Genomic DNA, 18,378 nt, shown 5'->3' on the forward strand with positions numbered 1-18,378 from the left:
CAGGTATATTCTTAAAACCTGACCTGTTGGTGGCCTTTGAGGACTGGATGTGGCAACCCCTGGGCTAGAGTAAAATATTTTACATGTTTTAGCCAAGTATCAGAGAGTTTACCTGAAAAATAGGGCGAATTGGTCAATATGATCATTAGTTTGTTTTTGGGCTGGGGTTTGTATTAAAATTGTGTTTTGTGATAAATGTAAGGTTTGGGTGTCTAGTTTTCTAAGCAGGTCAACCTTGAGGTGTCCTTTTTCATGCCCAGAGAACCCTCTGCTTATTTATTCTTTTTCAGCAAAGTCACTATTTCATAACATAATTAACACACATTCCCAGCTAGCTCAAACTCGTACACCCACCAACCACATCATGAATATTATTTCATAACATAAGCAGAGTGACAAATACTGAGCTTTTGGCACTTTCCGTTTTCAGCCTCAAGGAACGCCTGAAGAAGAAGGACGTGAGCCCAGTTGATGTCATGTCGTTCTTCAAGCAGCCCGTGGCAAGCAGCAGGACCTACATTCGAGCTGCTGACTACATGGGCACCACCCTCCAGCTTCTGACAGAGAAGGTGCAGAGAAGCTACAGAAGACCCATCAATGTCACAGGTACCAGACACTCATACGCCCACTGTTGGGAGGCAACCTACAGTCTATAGTACTTCATATCACCACCAACGTATCCAGAGGGTCATAAAATATTGTGCCTGGGTTTTCTTTGTTTAGTTATTTTGAGCCAGATATGGTTGTATTTATAGGTTCCAAGGGATAGAAAAGGCTACTTGATGGGAAGGATGTCTTGCAATGGACAAAAGAGTAATAAAACAGTATTCATACTGGGAATGGAGTAAGCAGAGAAAATTAGTTTGTCTAGAAATCAATCAATCTTAAAAAAATGTGTTTTCATTAGCTCATGCCTAAAACTAAGTGGAGATCATAAGAAGTCCCCAAAGCTTCATGGGTTCTTAGCAGTTTATGTGCCAAAGGAACCAGAAATGCATTGCAAAGCATTGTGGGCTCTATGTATCAAAGTTAAAATGTTGGCAAAAAGTCCCAATTTGCGCTGAAATACATCCGCGCCCGGCTGTGCCTATGTGTTCATCTTAGTTGTGATATTTTTGGTATGTCAGGGACGAGATGAGCGATTTATGGAGCAAGTGGGTTGTTTTTCTCCGTCACCTTAAAGGTGGCGTAAGTCTTTATTTAGTGCAGAATACTAGCGCAGCATGCGCCAAATTCTAAAACAGTATGAATACACTTCAGAAATATGGTGCATTTCTGATAGAAAACAAAATGCCTTTCTGTCATCCAAGGAATTATCTCATATGATTAGGGGGACCAGATTTGCAAATGTAACAACCAGGACACATAAAAAAGAGATTTATAAAACATATGACATCACCAACTGCGCCCCTCTACTTTCGGTGTCTTTCTCCCCCATCCTAACTCCCCCTGATCATCACTCTCCCACATCATCTCTCCCCCTCCATCATCACTCCCCTCCCATCCTGTCTCCCCTAATCCTCTCTCCCCCATCCTCTCTCCCCTCTCCCATCCTCTCCACCCCCACATCCTCACTCCCCCCCACATCCCCACTCACCCCCATCCTCTCTCCCCCCATCCTCTCTCTCCCTCCATTGTCTCTCCTCCCACATCCGCATCCCACATCAGAAAAACAAATACACATATCAGATGCACACAGCATGCATGGACAAACACTATATAAACCCATGCACACCACATACACACACAGTGCATGCTATACATACTGTATATGCAAACACACACAGAACATATATGCACAATATACATGCAGATGAAACACACTTTATTGTACCCAATAGCAATACATGCGTCATACTGTATATATACACATACACACATCATTATATTTATATAAAAATATTACTTGTGAGCACATTCACATTTCATAGACCGGTCTTCAACCCTGCTTTTCACCATTATCACCTAGCATACAGTGCTTCCACTGCAGTAAGGGATTCTGGGAAATGACATGCAAATTAACACACAGTGCCACCTTTTGTCTCAAGACCATAGTTAAACCCTTAAGCCAATGCATGCTGCTTTAAACACAGCTTTTAAACATAGCCTGAGATGAGATGAGATGTGTGTGTGTGTGTGTGTACACCCCATACACATGCATCATATATACACATGCCTCATATACACCTGCACACCACATATACAAGCATCACACACACACACCTTATAGACAAGCATGGCACACACCCCTCATACACAAGCATATGCCACCCCACCCCTCATACACAAGCATGATACACACACCCCTCATACAGAAGCATGACATGCACACACCCATCATACACAAGCATGACACACACGCACAGACACACACAGTCTGCATGAGCTGTGCAGCACCACCTAATGGGCGGACGAGCCGGGAACTGCACACACCCTTCTCCCTCCCCCAACATCCGCAAAACAGGGACATTTCAAATATTGTCGGGACACCGGGACAGTTCCTTAATAACCGAGACGTCTGGTCACACTAACCATTTTTTTCTTTTGCCAAATAGTCCTGAATCCCATTGCTGGGTAATGAAAGAGTTGAAAAACGAAGGACTGTACTAAACTGTTTTAACAATGTGGATATGTAATTAACTGACATGTATAAGGTATCCACAGTGCAGCTAATAAAAAGAAAGCAAGTGACTCCAGGTCAGCACTTACAAATCTCATAATGTGTTACAGGTCCCTCTGGCAGCAAAGAGTTTCAGGGGCTGTTTCTATATGTACCAAAACAGCAGATGGGGTCGTTTTTGGCACATATAGAATAAGCCCCTATAGGAGATATCCCCCTGTTAGCCACTTACGTCACAGTTCCACAGGCAATGTAATTTCATTTTAATCATTGACTGATTTTGCCCTAGGTAAAAAGGTCCTCTATTAACTCCAGTTATGTTGCCACTAGTAGTTAACGCTATGGCTATTGCACCTTTTCTGAAGATATTCCCCATTTACACTGTGTTGCAGTACACTGGAAATAACTAATATATGACTCGAATATTACAATGTATTGGTACTAACTGTATTCAACAGACTTACTGACGGCAAACCAGCTAGACACAATATACAAGGTATCTGGATGTGCTTTCCTGTATCTGCCAAAGACCTGCCCCAATAGCCCTTATCGCACCATCACCGGAGAGTGTAACAACAGGTGAGACAGGCCTTTTATTTTACCCAGGTACTGTGATAAATATATATATATATATTGAAGCGCAGATTCCCCCACCCTATGGCTGCGCTTATAGTGCCGGCGACGTGACCGATGATGTCACCCGTCACCATTGCGGTAGTTGCAATTCAAGTTTAGGTGACATCGCTGGCTACAAGGCCAGCGACGTCATAAAAGGGTAAGGCAGAAGGACGGAGAAGCTCTCTGATTGGTCACAAGGAGAGACCGTCGCCGAAAAAAATCAAATAAGTGACTACCAGATTTTTAGCAGTGCTGTCGCTTGGTCGCGCCGTCGCGTGCACTATAAACGCAGACTACAATTCATTTGTTTGTGACGCGACATCGCGTCGCCATCACTATAAGCGCAGCCTAAGGGAGATGTGGCGGCTACTGAGTGTGTGGTGCTTTACCTGTGGCTCACAGGAGGCCAGAACCTCCGCTGCTGGGAGCCTGGGGTGTACCTGATCCATCTGGTGACAGCACCTCCACCTATGAGGGATCGTAGCTATACTTGATAACCCCGTCACAGGACAATATACCCAGTAACACACACCAGAGTATGGTATAACGGTATTTACTAGGCACAGACTTAGAACACATATATAATATGCAACAACACCTTATAATACGTATATTGGTATACCCACATTAGTCCCACAGTACTTGGGTGCAACAGTGTCCCAGTGTCCAGCCCACAATAGGCACTCCCATCCCCAAATGTGTTCGACAGCGCTGCCCACAGTAGAATGTTGGTGCACTAGTAGATAGGGTATACCTGCCGGGTGCTCCAACACCCGGTAGCGCCAATGGAAGACAAAGGGGCTGTCCGGTACCATGCCATCACCGTCAGCGATGAGTCCGGGCTCCACGTGGGGTGGTATCCATCTGGAGGGTCCCAGCTTAACAGTCTCTTTATGCGTCCCTGACACTGATCAGATAAAGAGCAGGGTCCCTGTCTAAGGGCTTGTCCCTGTAGCAATCACAAACTTTACAGAGGAGTCGGGGCCAAGCTGGGGCCTATGGAGGTCTCTGGCCTAGTGCAGGGGCCACAGACACCCTGCACCTACACCCTTACCCTTCTGTGTCCCAGCTCCGACCGGCTAGCGTGGTGCAGAAGCACCAAATGTATCTAATTCCTGAGCAGGGAAATGCTGCAGCCCTATTGGCTTTGTGCCTCACATGTTCCTGCAGCCCCAGAGGCTGCTGGAGGTTGTAGTTCCCCTGCGGAGCTTTCTCCAACATGGCCGTTGCTATATTCCTGCACTGCGCATGGTATTTGTAACAAAGCTCTATCCTGGATCTCCTCTTACCTCTCCCATCGTACTTTCAGTGTCTCTTCTGCTAACACCTCCTCCTCCTCTATTGATCTCTCTGTGGGGGTACCCTAGGGCTCTGTCCTGGGACCTCTTCTCTTTTCTCTATACACACTTTCTCTAGGTGACCTAATCACATCTCTTGGGTTTAAATATCACCTCTATACTGACGACACTCAAATTTACTTTTGAACCTCTGACCTTACACCTGCTTTACAGACCAAAGTTTCTGAATATCTCTCTGCTATATCATCCTGGATGGCCCTCCGCCGACTTAAACTTAACATGGAAAAAACAGAGCTCCTTATACTTCCTCCCAAACCTGGCCCTACTGTTGGAAGTACCATCATTCACCCAGAAGCCCAAGCACGCTACCTAGGGGTCACACTCGACTCCTCTCTCACATTCTCCCCTCACATTCAAAACGTATCTAAAACCTGTCGCATTTCCTCAGAAATATTACAAAGATATGTCCTTTTCTCTGTTACACGACTGCTAAAACGTTGACTCAGGCCCTCATTCTCTCCCTTCTCAATTACTGTAACGTCCGGCCTTCCTGCGTCTCACCAGTCTCCCCTACAATCTATCCTTAATGCTGCTGCCAGAATCCCTCTACTCTTTCCTAGATCTGTCTCAGCATCTCCCCTGCTGAAATCATTGTCCTGGCTTCCAATCAAATCCTGCATCTCACACTCAATTCTCCTCCTCACCTTTAAAGCTTTACACTCTTCTGCTCCTCCCTAGATCTCAGCCCTAATTTCTCGCTATGCACTATCCCGACTCTTACGTTCTGCTCAAGGATGTCTTCTCTCTACTCCCTTTGTATCTAAAGCCCTCTCTCGCCTTAAACTTTTCTCACTGACTGCCCCGCACCTCTGGAATGCCCTTCCCCTCAATACCCGACTAGCGCCATCTCTATCCACCTTTACGACCCACCTTAAGACAGACTTTCTTAAAGAAGCATATGAGTAGCACCGTGGCTAATACTATACATGATACATAAAGCTTGGCCCCCTGCAGACGCACTTACCAGAATGGCCTCCTACAGTCTCTGGATGTTCTCCCTACCAATTAGACTGTAAGCTCCTCGGAGCAGGGACTCCTCTTCCACAACGTTACTTTTATGTCTGAAGCACTTATTCCCATGATGTGTTATTTGTAGTAATTTATAATTTATATAATTATCATGTGTATTACTACTGTGAAGCGCTATGTACATTAATGGCGCTATATAAATAAAGACATATATATATATATATATATATATATATATATATACAGTGTTCGACAAACCTATACATTTGCACGTCCCGGGCGAGTGGATTTAACATCGTGGCGAGCTCCTATTGGCCCAAGCAGCACACGTGTGGTACTAGGTGGCGAGTAGATTTTTTTGTTCGGCGAGTAGATTTTTTGGTGATTTGTCGACCATTGTATATATATATATATATATATATATATATATATATATATATATATATATATATATATATATATATATATATATATATATATATATATATATATACACCATAATACTGAGTTAAGTTATGGTGAGTAAAAAAAGTGACAAAAACCCTCCACAGGAAAGCAAATATGCAAATACAACTGTATGCTCATCTGCATGTCTTAGGCAGGTCTGCAACCCCGCCTTTCCCCATTATCACCCAGCATACAGCACTAGCCTATCCCATAGCCTCTTTGCATACCCAGTTAAAATAAACCCCACACTGATGAGACCCATCAAGGTCGAAACAGCTGTCTGTGGGTGGTTTTCTGGGTATGCACCCTAACCCTGGCTGTGCTCAAAGCTGTGACCATGCAGCAAGCTTAAGCCTATAGGGAACCATGTTAAAAATGGTTTTTGAGGCAAAAAGTGACACTGTGTGCTCATTTGCCATGTCATTTCCCAGAATCCCTTGCTGCAGTGGAAGTGCTGTATGCTGGGTGATAATGGGGAAAGGCGGGGTTGCAGACCTGCCTAAGACATGCAGAGGAGCATACAGTTGTATTTGCATATATATATAATATATATATATATATATATATATATATATATGTATATATGTATATATATATATATATATATGTATGTATGTGTATATATGTATGTAGACGTATCTGTACCGTGTTAGCCGAGCTTATTAATCAAAAACGAATAGACGATACCGTTCTGTTGCTAACAAAATGCTTTTATTTGTGCGAACTTTCGAGATACAGTACACTGATCTCTTCTTCCAGTGGTGTTACAATGAATAAAGCAAGCAAAGGGTTTTTACTTTAAAACAGTGCATTCTGGAATTTGATCGGTGATTGAAGCCTATCCCTCCCCCCTGTGCAGTATGCGATTTTATGACTTGAGGTGTTAAATGGTCCCTGAATGTTGGTCATGTGTGTTTGTGTGTGTGTGTGTATGCATGCATGTATGTAAATATAAATTTATACAGCGCCCACAGTGTTTACAGCGCTTTACACAAGGTGTGTGTGGAGTGGGAGTGTGTACCAATGGTAGGTGTAGAAATGTAAGAGGGTGTTGCATTACTATTAATGTGTATAGATACTATGTGGTCCCTATTGGTATATAGGGATAGATCCCTGAGGATGATCCCCCTGTTGGATCGAGATACTAATGTGTGTAGATACTATGTGGTCCCTATTGGAGATAGGGATAGAATTACATAGTGTATTAGTAGGTGTAAGAGACAGCTGTGTGTGGATTCATATAGCGCAGAGTGTAGACACATGGCCTTTAGCACTCATGGGAAGAGAGTTCTCTTGTGTCAGTAGTGACTCATTAAACGACGGTCTTTGTTTAGACCACCACTAAGTGACCCAAAAAGTTGCATACATTTGTATTCATGCAACCGTCTCTCTTTCGGTGTTCTAAGATTACCTTTGAGTATGGCCACCTTCAGACCATTCATCTTTTGGCCAGAGTCAGAGAAATGTTCGCCGACAGATTCATTCTCTTGTTTAGCCCCTGTCCCGGCTCACCTATGTACTAGCAGCCCCTTGGGCATTTCATGCACATCATGAGGTACACAACATTGCTGGAGGAACAGGTGAACCTTCCTCTGATTTTGTACTCAGATTCCTGTGTGGTATTTGTATTGTGCCCGCTGTGAGGAGCATTGCGCAGGTTTTGCATCTTGCGTCCTGGCATGGCCTTGTCCCGCATTCTGTTGTTCTGTTGAATACTTTACTCCTCACCATCATTTTCTTGAGATTATGAGGTTTTCTGTATGATAATAAAGGTTTCAGGGAAGACCTGTTGCAGTCTTGTATCTTCCTGGAGAATGGGTTGTAGTTTCCGGGCAGCACATTCACATGCATTAGGCTTGTTCTATGGCAGGTGCGTGCACCTGTGCGAACGCGCATGCACGTGCCGCACGCTTTTTGTGTGTATGCTGTGAGCTGTGAGAAGGTACTGTGTGTTTGTGTGTGTATGTATGTGTATGTATATGTTTGTGTGTGTATGTGTATATATATTTGTGTGTGTGTAGATTGTGTGTTAAATACGTTTTGAAATAAATAAATACGTTGGTACACACACACACACACATATACAGTGGCGGTAGGGGCGTGAAAACTTACTTTTCAAGTCTTCCCCACTATCGCCCGCCTCCACGCTTACTGCAGTGTGCGCGCGAAGTCCTAGCATACAATGGCTGGTTAACCACAGCCAACTAAATCTGTGGCGCGCGCACGGCGCAGCGCACGCACACACTATATAACACCATTAGCACCCAGCACACAGTGCTTCCACTGCAGCAAGGGATTCTGGGAAATTACATGCAAATGAGCACACAGTGCCATCTTTCGCTTTTGAACACAGTCTGGGTTAAGATGCATAGCCAGTAAACCCACCCACCGACAGCCGTTTCAACCTTAATGGGTCTCATCACCGTGAGGGTGGTTATACTGGCTATGCAAAATTAAGCATGGGATAGGTTTGATCTGATTGGATTTTCTTATGGTTTGATATGTTGTGTGATTACTAAATTATCTTTCTTTATTTTGGATCAGGAGTACTGATGTTTTTTTTTTTTTTTTAGAGCATTCTGATGTTCTTGGTCTTTAGGAGCTTTTTGTATTTTGTATTTTATCTTATAGTTGTACTCCTCCTTGCCCGGCTCTTAATGAGTTTACATCCTGATAGACTATTTACATGGCTGTGCTCGGTGTCTCATACCTTTGCAGGGTGCTGGATCTGGGAAGGCTGGGTGTGGATATGCAGGTGTTAGAATGAAGGGTACCAAACAAAGAGATTTTCCCATCTGTTGGTGATGCTCCACATGCATAGAATATACTGTACTTGTGTCAAACAATATGGTGCTTCTTCCCTTGTTGTAGCTCTCACTCCTACACTAGGGAGGTACTTAGGCTTCTTTAGGATTCACCCCCTTGGTAGCTCTGACTCATTCGCTGGGGAGGTACTTATACTTGTGTCCTTTTTTATTCACAGGAGGTTCCCCAGTTTTGGTGTCTCCAACAGCCCCTATTCACGTTTGCTGCCTGCAGAGTACGAGGATGGCTTGGCTCTTCCCAAAGGATGGACCGAGAATAAAAAGATTAACGGCTTCGCACTGCCTCTGGTGATAATAATCTGCACCTTACTTGTCTCTCGCTCAACCACACTCATTGCTCTCAGCAATTACCTTATTTCAGGCATACCCCGCATTAATGTGCACAATGGCTCCAGACCATGTATGTAAAGCGAACATGTACTTAAAGTGAAGCACTCCCTTTTTTCCACTTATCGATGCTTCGGTACAGGTAGGGAGCCCGTATTGCTGTTCAGGACGTGCTGACAGGAGAATGCGCGAGCTTCTGTTTGCCTATTGGGCGAGGGAAATCAGCACGTCACTACTACTGCGGTCTGTAGGGCAGAATAAGTGTCCGAACTCGCTAAGCGAGCGTACGGACACAGGGGTGATGGTGCTATTGAAAATATGTCCTTACTCGCGAGTATACTTAAAGTGAGTGTCCATAAACCGGGGTATGCCTGTACTATTCAAAAGGCGTTGGTCAAAGGGATATTAACTCCTTTGGTGCCTGGATGGGCCTGCATCGTATTGCCAAGTATCCCTCCGGCAACAAGGAGGTTAAGAAGGTTGTGACTGGGAGCTCTTCGGGTGACGGACTCCTTTTCCTAATGTCTTTTATGTATGAAGAGCTTATTCCTATTATGTATTACTGCTGTAAAGCACGATATAAATAAAGACACACATACATTGATTTTTGGGAGCCTATCTGTTAAGTGAATAACCTCTTCCAGTTTAACATTCAAATCATTTTGCATTCCCCCCCCACCAAAAAGTCTCTAGTAGTGATGAGCGAAACCTTTGTGCGACTTTGCAAACTTGGTGAAATTTTAGACAATGACAGTCGGCAAAAAAATGATGTATATTTATAGTGTTGCCACAAACTGCCAGCCACAAATATATAACTTAGAAAGTACTTTGACACAAGCTTCTGCAGAAATATGTTAGGAATTTGCAAATTTCTTTAAAAAAAAAAAATGGTGGGAAATTTCCCTAAGTGAACTGGGACATATTTCCAAACCTCTAGTCTCACGTTCTTATAACATGAATCACAAGACCAACTAGTGGATTTGAGTCCGGAAGCAAAACAATTGCAGCAAAACCTGCAGAATTATTAGAGAATGTTTTTAGATTTCCCCATAAATTCCAGCGATTTGTGCTGATGTAATGCACTTAAAAAAAAATAGGTTAACAGCAGAAATCTGTGCTGCTCGATTTATTTATTTTACATTTTAACAATAGGGTCCCTGAGATTCCTAATTCTAAGTCTCCCATATAATGATATCTGTGTGAAAGAACAATATGGACACTGGGGTCAGGCTCATAACGACAGCCAATAGAAAGTCACAACCCCTACCAATGACGTTGAAATATTCTGCTGGGTGACCACTGAGGCCATCTTGTTTTTTCCACTGGCATGATAGGGACTCTCCAACCGTTTTATCCCCTGCAAGCAATTCTCCAACTCTAACTGTCCATGAAATGTCTGTGGATTGACTGTATAACCTCTGTTCTTTTAATGTAACCATGTATTGTTATAATTCTGTTCCCAGGACATTCTTGAAAACGAGAGGTTATAAATATAAATATAAATAAACAAATAAGTACTATGGTTCAGCTCCAAAATATCTCCTCCGATCAGTTGATTTTAACAGGAAAACAAATTGTTGCTGTTTCAATGCTAAAGGGGTAGTACATGTTATTGTGTGTGAAAATTGCTCCCCTCACATCTCTCTGACACTCAATCTTACGCTTGTTGTTTGATGCAGGCACGAGCTGTATCCAATGAGATTACCCGCTTTCCCAACGCTAACCAGACTTTGGACCGGCAGCGATCGCTCATGTTCATGCAGTGGGGGCAGTGGATCGATCATGACCTTGACCTTGCCCCAGAGACCCCAGCAAGGTCGACCTTTCTGCAGGGCGTGGATTGTGACGTCAGTTGTGTCCGTGAGCCACCCTGCTTCCCTCTACGGGTAACTCACTGCTACCAGTAGGCTTTGCTTTCTGGCAATGTGCAAAAGTTGCAATGCTATAAAAATGAAGGGGCCACAATGGCAACACATGCAACACATTCCTATGAGGGAGACATGGGAGGGAAATAAGGGAGACCTCTTCATCTTCCATTGACTTGCATAGACTTTAGGGACTTTTTTATCAGGGTTTAAGTACAAAAATTGTACCATTTCAGGGAGTCTCCTTGGTAAACAGAGAGCGATGACAAGTACAGTATATATCTATTCTATCTATCTATCTATCTATCTATCTATCTATCTATCTATCTATCTATCTATCTATCTATCTATCTATCTATCTATCCATCTATCCATCTATCCATCTATCCATCTATCCATCTATCCATCTATCCATCTATCCATCTATCCATCTATCCATCTATCCATCTATCCATCTATCCATCTATCCATCTATCCATCTATCTATCAATCATCAGGAGTCATTCGATGTGTAGTGCTGCATACATCGTCAGCATTACATAAAACATATATTATTCATACGCATTGCTTTTGCTGTGGTTGCTAAATGATTTGCTTGTTATTTACCTTATTTATTTTCATTTGACAGATTCCCCCAAATGACCCTCGGATCCGCAATAACGACTGTATCCCACTCTTTCGCTCGTCTCCAGCCTGCAAAAAGGGATCTCCTGTGCGTGAGCAGATGAATATCCTCACCTCATACATCGATGCCAGCCAGGTGTACGGCAGCACCAATCAACTAGCCACACTGCTTCGGAACAACGCAAACCAGCTGGGCCTGATGGCTGTAAACAACAGGTGTACAGACAATGGGCTTCCATACCTGCCCTTTAACACGGCCAAGGAGGACGTCTGTCTCCAGACTAACAAGACATCTGGTCTCCCTTGTTTCTTGGCTGGTGAGTGCTGGGCAGAGTCCACAGGGGTTTCCACCCCAGCTCCACATCACTGTGTTTATTTTTTAAACAAGTAAGACCAAGTTTTAACTGTATGTTAGGAACCATTGGCATTCGAGAACATCCAAACATCTAAGTTGAGATCTGATGAGGCATTTGGGGCGTGGAAGACCCCCAAATCACACCCATTCACAACTTTAGTATTGTTACTGAAACAGTTCCATTATTACATTGCAGAATCTATATAGGTGCTGTTAATGTTCAGAGTTTGGTATAACTACAGTGTGTCTGAAAGCTGCAGACCAAGCAATATCCTACATTTGTGTGTTTTTTTTTTTTTTAAATAAATCAGTTCTGTACTATGAAAAAATACTTGTAGCATTTTTTTAAAACAAGTCTGAATTACATTTTTAATGTATTATAATGTAACAAGCCTTTTTTGTTTCTATAGCAACCATTTACAAAGTCACATCCCCTTCCTCTTCTCAAACAAGCTCCTGCACACCCCTTTTTGAGCCCTGCCCTCTCTGTAGCAGTGCACTGATTGTATCTAGTGACTGCCTGGTCACATGATCTTCCCCACAGAACTTTGTCATATTAATCTGCAAAGGCATTCCACTGACTGCAGAATACTCCTCTGCAGCCATTTAGTGAACCCCTGAGCTGAATCTTTGCTGATCAATCACAGGAGAATGGATCGATCGACAACTTAGCTAATGACCTATCATTGTGCGGATTGTATTGATGCACATATTAAAAGGGGAAATAAAAATCAGGCAGCTTGGACTGCTGCTTGAAGAATAGAAGTGTGCTGCTCCATTAGCTCCCTCCCTCCCTCCCTGTCAGATGAACATACAATGTACTGACAATGAAAGGTTTACAGTGTAATACACTCCCAGGCCATAGTTGAAGAAAGACAGCACCCTACATTGATTATTTAGAATTTCTCATATTCTTCACATTCAATTATTATACAGCAAAAAGGTGGTTTCCTGTGAAGGCAATGGCAGAATGTTTTTTTTTTTAATCTCTAGAGTGCTTCAGCAAAGCAAGGAAGAAAGGTTGGAATCACTGTACTCTGCACAAAAATGAATATTGAGATTTGAAACGAGTAAAAGGAGTTTCTCATAAAAGTATCAGAGATTGCACTTTCAAAAGATATCACAGTCGGCAATAGAATTAGTTCCCGTTGTTGTTGGCATAGGGGACTGCAACGCTTTCCTCTGCAAGCTCCTCTGGCAGCAAAAGGGTTATAGAAGGCTTATGGCCGTTCTGGTAATGCCAAGTATATTGATTGGTGCTTCGTGCACTTGCACATTGCTTGTGGCTGTCACTTGGGATTTGTCTCATCTTGCATGTGTTCCGCAGGGGATGGGCGTGTCAGTGAGCAGCCGGGTCTGACTGCATATCACACGCTTTTTGTGCGAGAACACAACCGTATAGCCACACAACTGCGTAGGTTCAACCCAAGCTGGAATGGAGAAAGACTGTACCAAGAAACACGGAAAATTATAGGAGCGATCACGCAGGTGAACTACTTTTCGCTATCCTCTAATACAGGGGCGGCCAAATACAGGGCTTGTCAAAGTAGGTAAAAACCCACTTGCCCCCCCGCCCCCTATTGTCAATCGCCTGCCCAAAAAACCTCACTCACTCCCCCTCACCAGTTTTACCTGCGGTGGGGCGATCTCCGTCTTCTCCCCGGCAAGTTGTACTGTTTCCCCTGCAGCTCCAGCTAAAATGGCCACGTGGCGTCAAATGATGCCATGGTGCCATAGGATGCCATGGTGCCATGGGATGCTTTGAAGTCACAGTGCCATGTGACATCACATAGCATCCCATTGCCATGGCAAAGAGCTCCAGGGGAAACAGTACAACATGCAGGGGAAGGCGGAGAATGCCAGGAGACGGCACCTCAGGTAAGCACCCGACAGCAGCCACAATGCACTCTCCCCAGGCGAGTGGGCGAGCGCATTTTTCGAGCCCTGTATAAACCTGAGGAAGGTCCCTCTCTGTGGACCGAAACATTGGTTGCAGTGTCTCTATTTCTTCAATACACCATTTGAAATGTACCCCTCGTGTGCTGTCTCTTCTCGCTGGACTCCAATCTGGTAACTACAAATATATATATAATAATAGCTTGTTATTGTATAGCGGTGCTAGTTTTACGTAGCGCTTTACAGAGAAATTTTGCAGGCACAGGTCCCTGCCCAGTGGAGCTTACAATTTATGTTTTTTCATGATAAGGGATATAAGGTGATTTGCCCAAGGTCACAAGGAGCTGACACCGGGAATTGAACCAGGTTCCCCTCCTTCAAACTCAGTGCCAGTCAGTGTCTTTACTCAGTAAGACACTCCTTCTCCCACACGTTCGTGTGCGTGTGCGTGTGTGTGCGCGTGTGTGTACGGGCGCGTGTGTGTGTGTGCGCGCGCGTGTGTGGGAGTGCGCGCGTGCGTGCGCGTGTGTATGTGTGTGTTTGTGTGTATATATATATATATATATATCACTGTATTGGTAAAATGCTTTACACATTTACACAGAATAAATCAAACAGTTTAAACTAATACGCACGCACATTATAATCATTACAAAAAGTGTTATGGTTCTTATTATTATTAAACGTATTTACCTTCTTTATGTGCACAATGTTTCTAAAAACGTACACACATACTGTATGTAAAACATATTTAAATGTTTCAAAATAATGTTTGTAAAAATCTTTATCATTTGATTTGACTGAATTGTAAGAAAAGATTGGAAATGTTGCAGATTAGGGCCTTTAACCCATAACCATAATCCTGCATAACCCTATCACACACACCTACTGTATATGCGACATTAACCAATATTATGGGGGATTTATTGGCTCAACACTTGCGGCCAGAGGGCCCTGCAATGCAGTGCTGTGCAGAAATGTAAATTCTTCAACAGCGAGGCTGGGGTAGCAGTTTTATTTTAGATGCAATAATGAAACACGTAGGCGGAGGGAGTTTAAGGTCTGCAACACATAAATGTGGGAAGAATTTCTTATTGGACTGTGAGGACCGTTAGAAAGAGCAGCACCAAACACCATGTATAATATCTTGTATTCATGGATTCGTAAGCAATTAACTTATAAACACTCTATATGTCTTTGATTTCACATATCACTTTTTTTTTTTTAAAGAGGACCTATTTTTTCTTGTCTGTTTAAATAGAAACGTTTATAATGTCATGGATGGGCCCATAACATGCCTTTTGACATGGTTTTGTTTGATGTGCTAATATGTGTTTGTTCTGGCAGAAAATAAACTACAAGGATTGGCTACCCTTGCTGCTGGGTTCTGAAATGTCCAGGGTGGTTCCTCGTTACTCCTCTTACAAGGACTCCGTGGACCCGGGAGCATCGAATGTGTTCAGCTTGGTGTTCCGCATGGGTCACACAATGATCCAGCCTTTCATTTACCGACTGGGGGATCGTTACCGGCCGGTGGCAAGTGAGCCTCAGGTCCCCCTGCACCGTACTTTCTTCAACACCTGGAGGGTGGTGAAAGAAGGTAACACTGGCAGTTTTAGCTTTTTGGGGACCTTAAACAGAAATATTTGGGGGAGACCTTCCTGCAGTCATTTCTTCCTCTAATTACCATGCATAAAATGTTTAATGTTTGCATAGGACCACTACTACTGTACTGTGAGAGCAGATCTGCACTCAGTCACTCATCAACCTGATGAAAATCACGCAGGGACAAAACTCACAATTTGCAACACAACCGTAATCCACGTTTGTCAAAGCGAGTTGTAGCGTGATCACCTTTCTAATACACTCCCTCACTGACTTAGTCCAACCCCGTGTTTCTGACAAGTCTAAACCATGGGTCTGTTATTAGTATTCCCTTGGGAATACAGTATGTGCCTCTCAAATGTGGCTTTATCACCTCGTGGTCGCACTTTATTCCTCACAGACTCATTCCATATTCAGCAGCCTCCTCTTGTATTATGGTCTAACCTAATGTCCAACAATGTCATTTTGTATCCTGCAGCCTAACTTCATGCTCGGTTCCATAACCTCTTTCTTAGCAGTGCAATTTCATGCCCTGTTGTCTAACCTAGTTCTACACAATGTAACTTTCACAGGTGGCTAGAAAATGTTCATTATTCTAACCTAATTTCCAAAAGTGTAACGGAATGCTTTGCACTGTCACCAAATGCTTCTTGGGCACCCTGTGAACCTACTACTTGCCCTGACATCTCATCATACACCCTATGACCTTGCCTGGCTATATTACTACTGTATATACCCTGCTGTCTCACCATGTTCTATACTTGCTCACCACTTGCCGGGTATCCCTGTTGTCTTATTTTTCCCCTTCTTCTCTGTGGTCTCATAGGTGGCATTGACCCTGTTCTCCGTGGTCTCATGGCAAATCGAGCCAAACTGAACCGTCAAAACCAAATTTTGGTGGACGAGTTGCGAGAGCATCTCTTCGAGCTCTTCAAACGTATCGGCCTAGACCTGGGGGCCCTCAACATGCAGCGCGGCCGAGAGCATGGGCTACCAGGTAACCTCTAGGACTGACACCAAACATCTCTAGGACTGGTACACAAAGTCTAGAACTGCCATATAAACACCATCGTTTCAGGAAAGCCTCATTCTGCTACAAACGAGAGACAAACTCCATAGACCTAGTTTACAAAGTTGTATTTTATATTTAAGCTGTAACAGAACAGGAAAGAATATTTTAATATCATTACCCTTTTCTTTGAATACCAAAAGTGTAGGTTTTTAAACTGAAAAGTGGTCATGATATGTACCCCTTGTAAGACGTGTAAGTGATCCAGTATTGGTTTTCCAGGACACAAATACTGTATGTGTGTGTGAGGCAGCATCTGAGTGTGTGGTATTTTTTTAACCACCATGTCTCCTTTGCCTACTGCCTATTTTATACTCATTCAGGGTACAATGCGTGGAGAAGACATTGTGGACTTTCTCAGCCCCGCAACCTGACTGAGCTGGCCAGTGTGCTTTGCAATAAGCAATTGGCCCAGAAATTACTTGAGCTGTATGGGACACCGGCAAATATTGACATCTGGATGGGGGCTGTCGCTGAGCCTCTGTTGCCTAATGGCAGAGTGGGGAAGCTGCTGGCCTGTCTGATCGGAGACCAGTTCCGCAGATCCAGGGATGGAGACCGGTATGTAGGAGAGATCAGGGGCAGAAACCCAGTGACATGATATGAAGCCAGAATTGGAGTGCAGAGCATTGAACATTAGCAGATCAAACGTGCAGATCCACTCACTCAATCCTGTTATTTTTTTTCTTCATATATAATTTTCTTTACCACTTTTACTTGTTTTTTATCCCTATCACATGCTACACTGTGAAATTACACCATTGTGTAATATTTCTGCAGTAAAAACTTTTCTTTTTGCAGACAATTTACATTATTTAAAAATGGCTATATAGGAGTATTCATCCCTTATTTTTTTTTTTTTAACTTATCTTAGTTAAGTTTCAGCACTTCTTTATCCAATTGGCATCTACAAAAAGCAGTATGTATTTTATGTAATGATAATATTGTACGCTTTACAGTTTCACACCTATAATTTCAAAGCTAATAAACATTTCATAAGGATATGTAACATAGTAATATTGGAAGCATTCAGTGCTTGCCTTTCACTCTGTTTGATCTCCTGGACATCACTTCCTCTCTCTCATTGTGCATTTCTAGGACATTGTTGCAAAATTAAATATAAAGAAGACTTCTTTATTTTTCCTGGTAAAAACAAATCTTAATAAAAAAAAAATTATACACAAAAATAATAATACTGTAGGTGACTCAAATATTCACCGTTGATTTTGATTCCTTTTTCTGCACAATCTAATATCTTAAACAATTCTTCAAGTGTTGCAGTGAAACGGTTTGGTGACATGGTGTTTCCCTGCCACGCTCCCTTTCTGATACTTATCTTGCTTGTAGCATCATGTAATCTAATGGTTGATGTGGTGTTCTCATAAATATTCTTTATAATATCAATATTCTGTTCAATATTTTGTTTTCTTAATGCACCTAGGTCCGCTGATGGAGTATCAAATGCTTTTTTAAAATCTACAAATCATAAACTGAGTGGTAGATCGTATTCATTACTTTGGGAGATCACATCCTGTAAGACTTGGATGTGGTCCATTGTGTTGTATCCACTGCAAAATCCTGCATGTTCTCTAGGCCGGGCAAAGTCCAAGGTCTGTTGTAGCCGATTAGTGAGTATCTTCATGAAAATCGTGTATGGACCGATTAGTCTGTAGTTCTTGAGGTGGTCTTTGCCTCATTTCTTGTGGTTGAGGAAAATTATGACATTACTCCGTTGTTCTGGAATGTTCCTGTTCTTCAAGCAGCATGAAAAGAGTTTACAAGGATTTGTTTTACGTATTC

General features: G+C 42.9%; 1 protein-coding gene across 1 annotated transcript in view; it reads left to right on the forward strand.

Moving 5' to 3' along the window:
• The window catches only part of MPO (myeloperoxidase), a 28,789-nt gene that overhangs the window by 5,823 nt on the left and 4,588 nt on the right, over positions 1 to 18,378 (forward strand). Inside the window, exons 3-11 of the mRNA XM_075594557.1 lie at positions 431 to 606; positions 3,079 to 3,199; positions 8,996 to 9,125; positions 10,844 to 11,050; positions 11,658 to 11,970; positions 13,336 to 13,496; positions 15,252 to 15,504; positions 16,336 to 16,506; positions 16,902 to 17,139. Coding sequence (XP_075450672.1) covers positions 431 to 606; positions 3,079 to 3,199; positions 8,996 to 9,125; positions 10,844 to 11,050; positions 11,658 to 11,970; positions 13,336 to 13,496; positions 15,252 to 15,504; positions 16,336 to 16,506; positions 16,902 to 17,139 — 1,770 coding nt within the window. The remainder of the gene's footprint in view (positions 1 to 430; positions 607 to 3,078; positions 3,200 to 8,995; positions 9,126 to 10,843; positions 11,051 to 11,657; positions 11,971 to 13,335; positions 13,497 to 15,251; positions 15,505 to 16,335; positions 16,507 to 16,901; positions 17,140 to 18,378) is intronic.

Source organism: Ascaphus truei, chromosome 3, assembly GCF_040206685.1.
Source record: "Ascaphus truei isolate aAscTru1 chromosome 3, aAscTru1.hap1, whole genome shotgun sequence".
Taxonomy (NCBI): domain Eukaryota; kingdom Metazoa; phylum Chordata; class Amphibia; order Anura; family Ascaphidae; genus Ascaphus; species Ascaphus truei.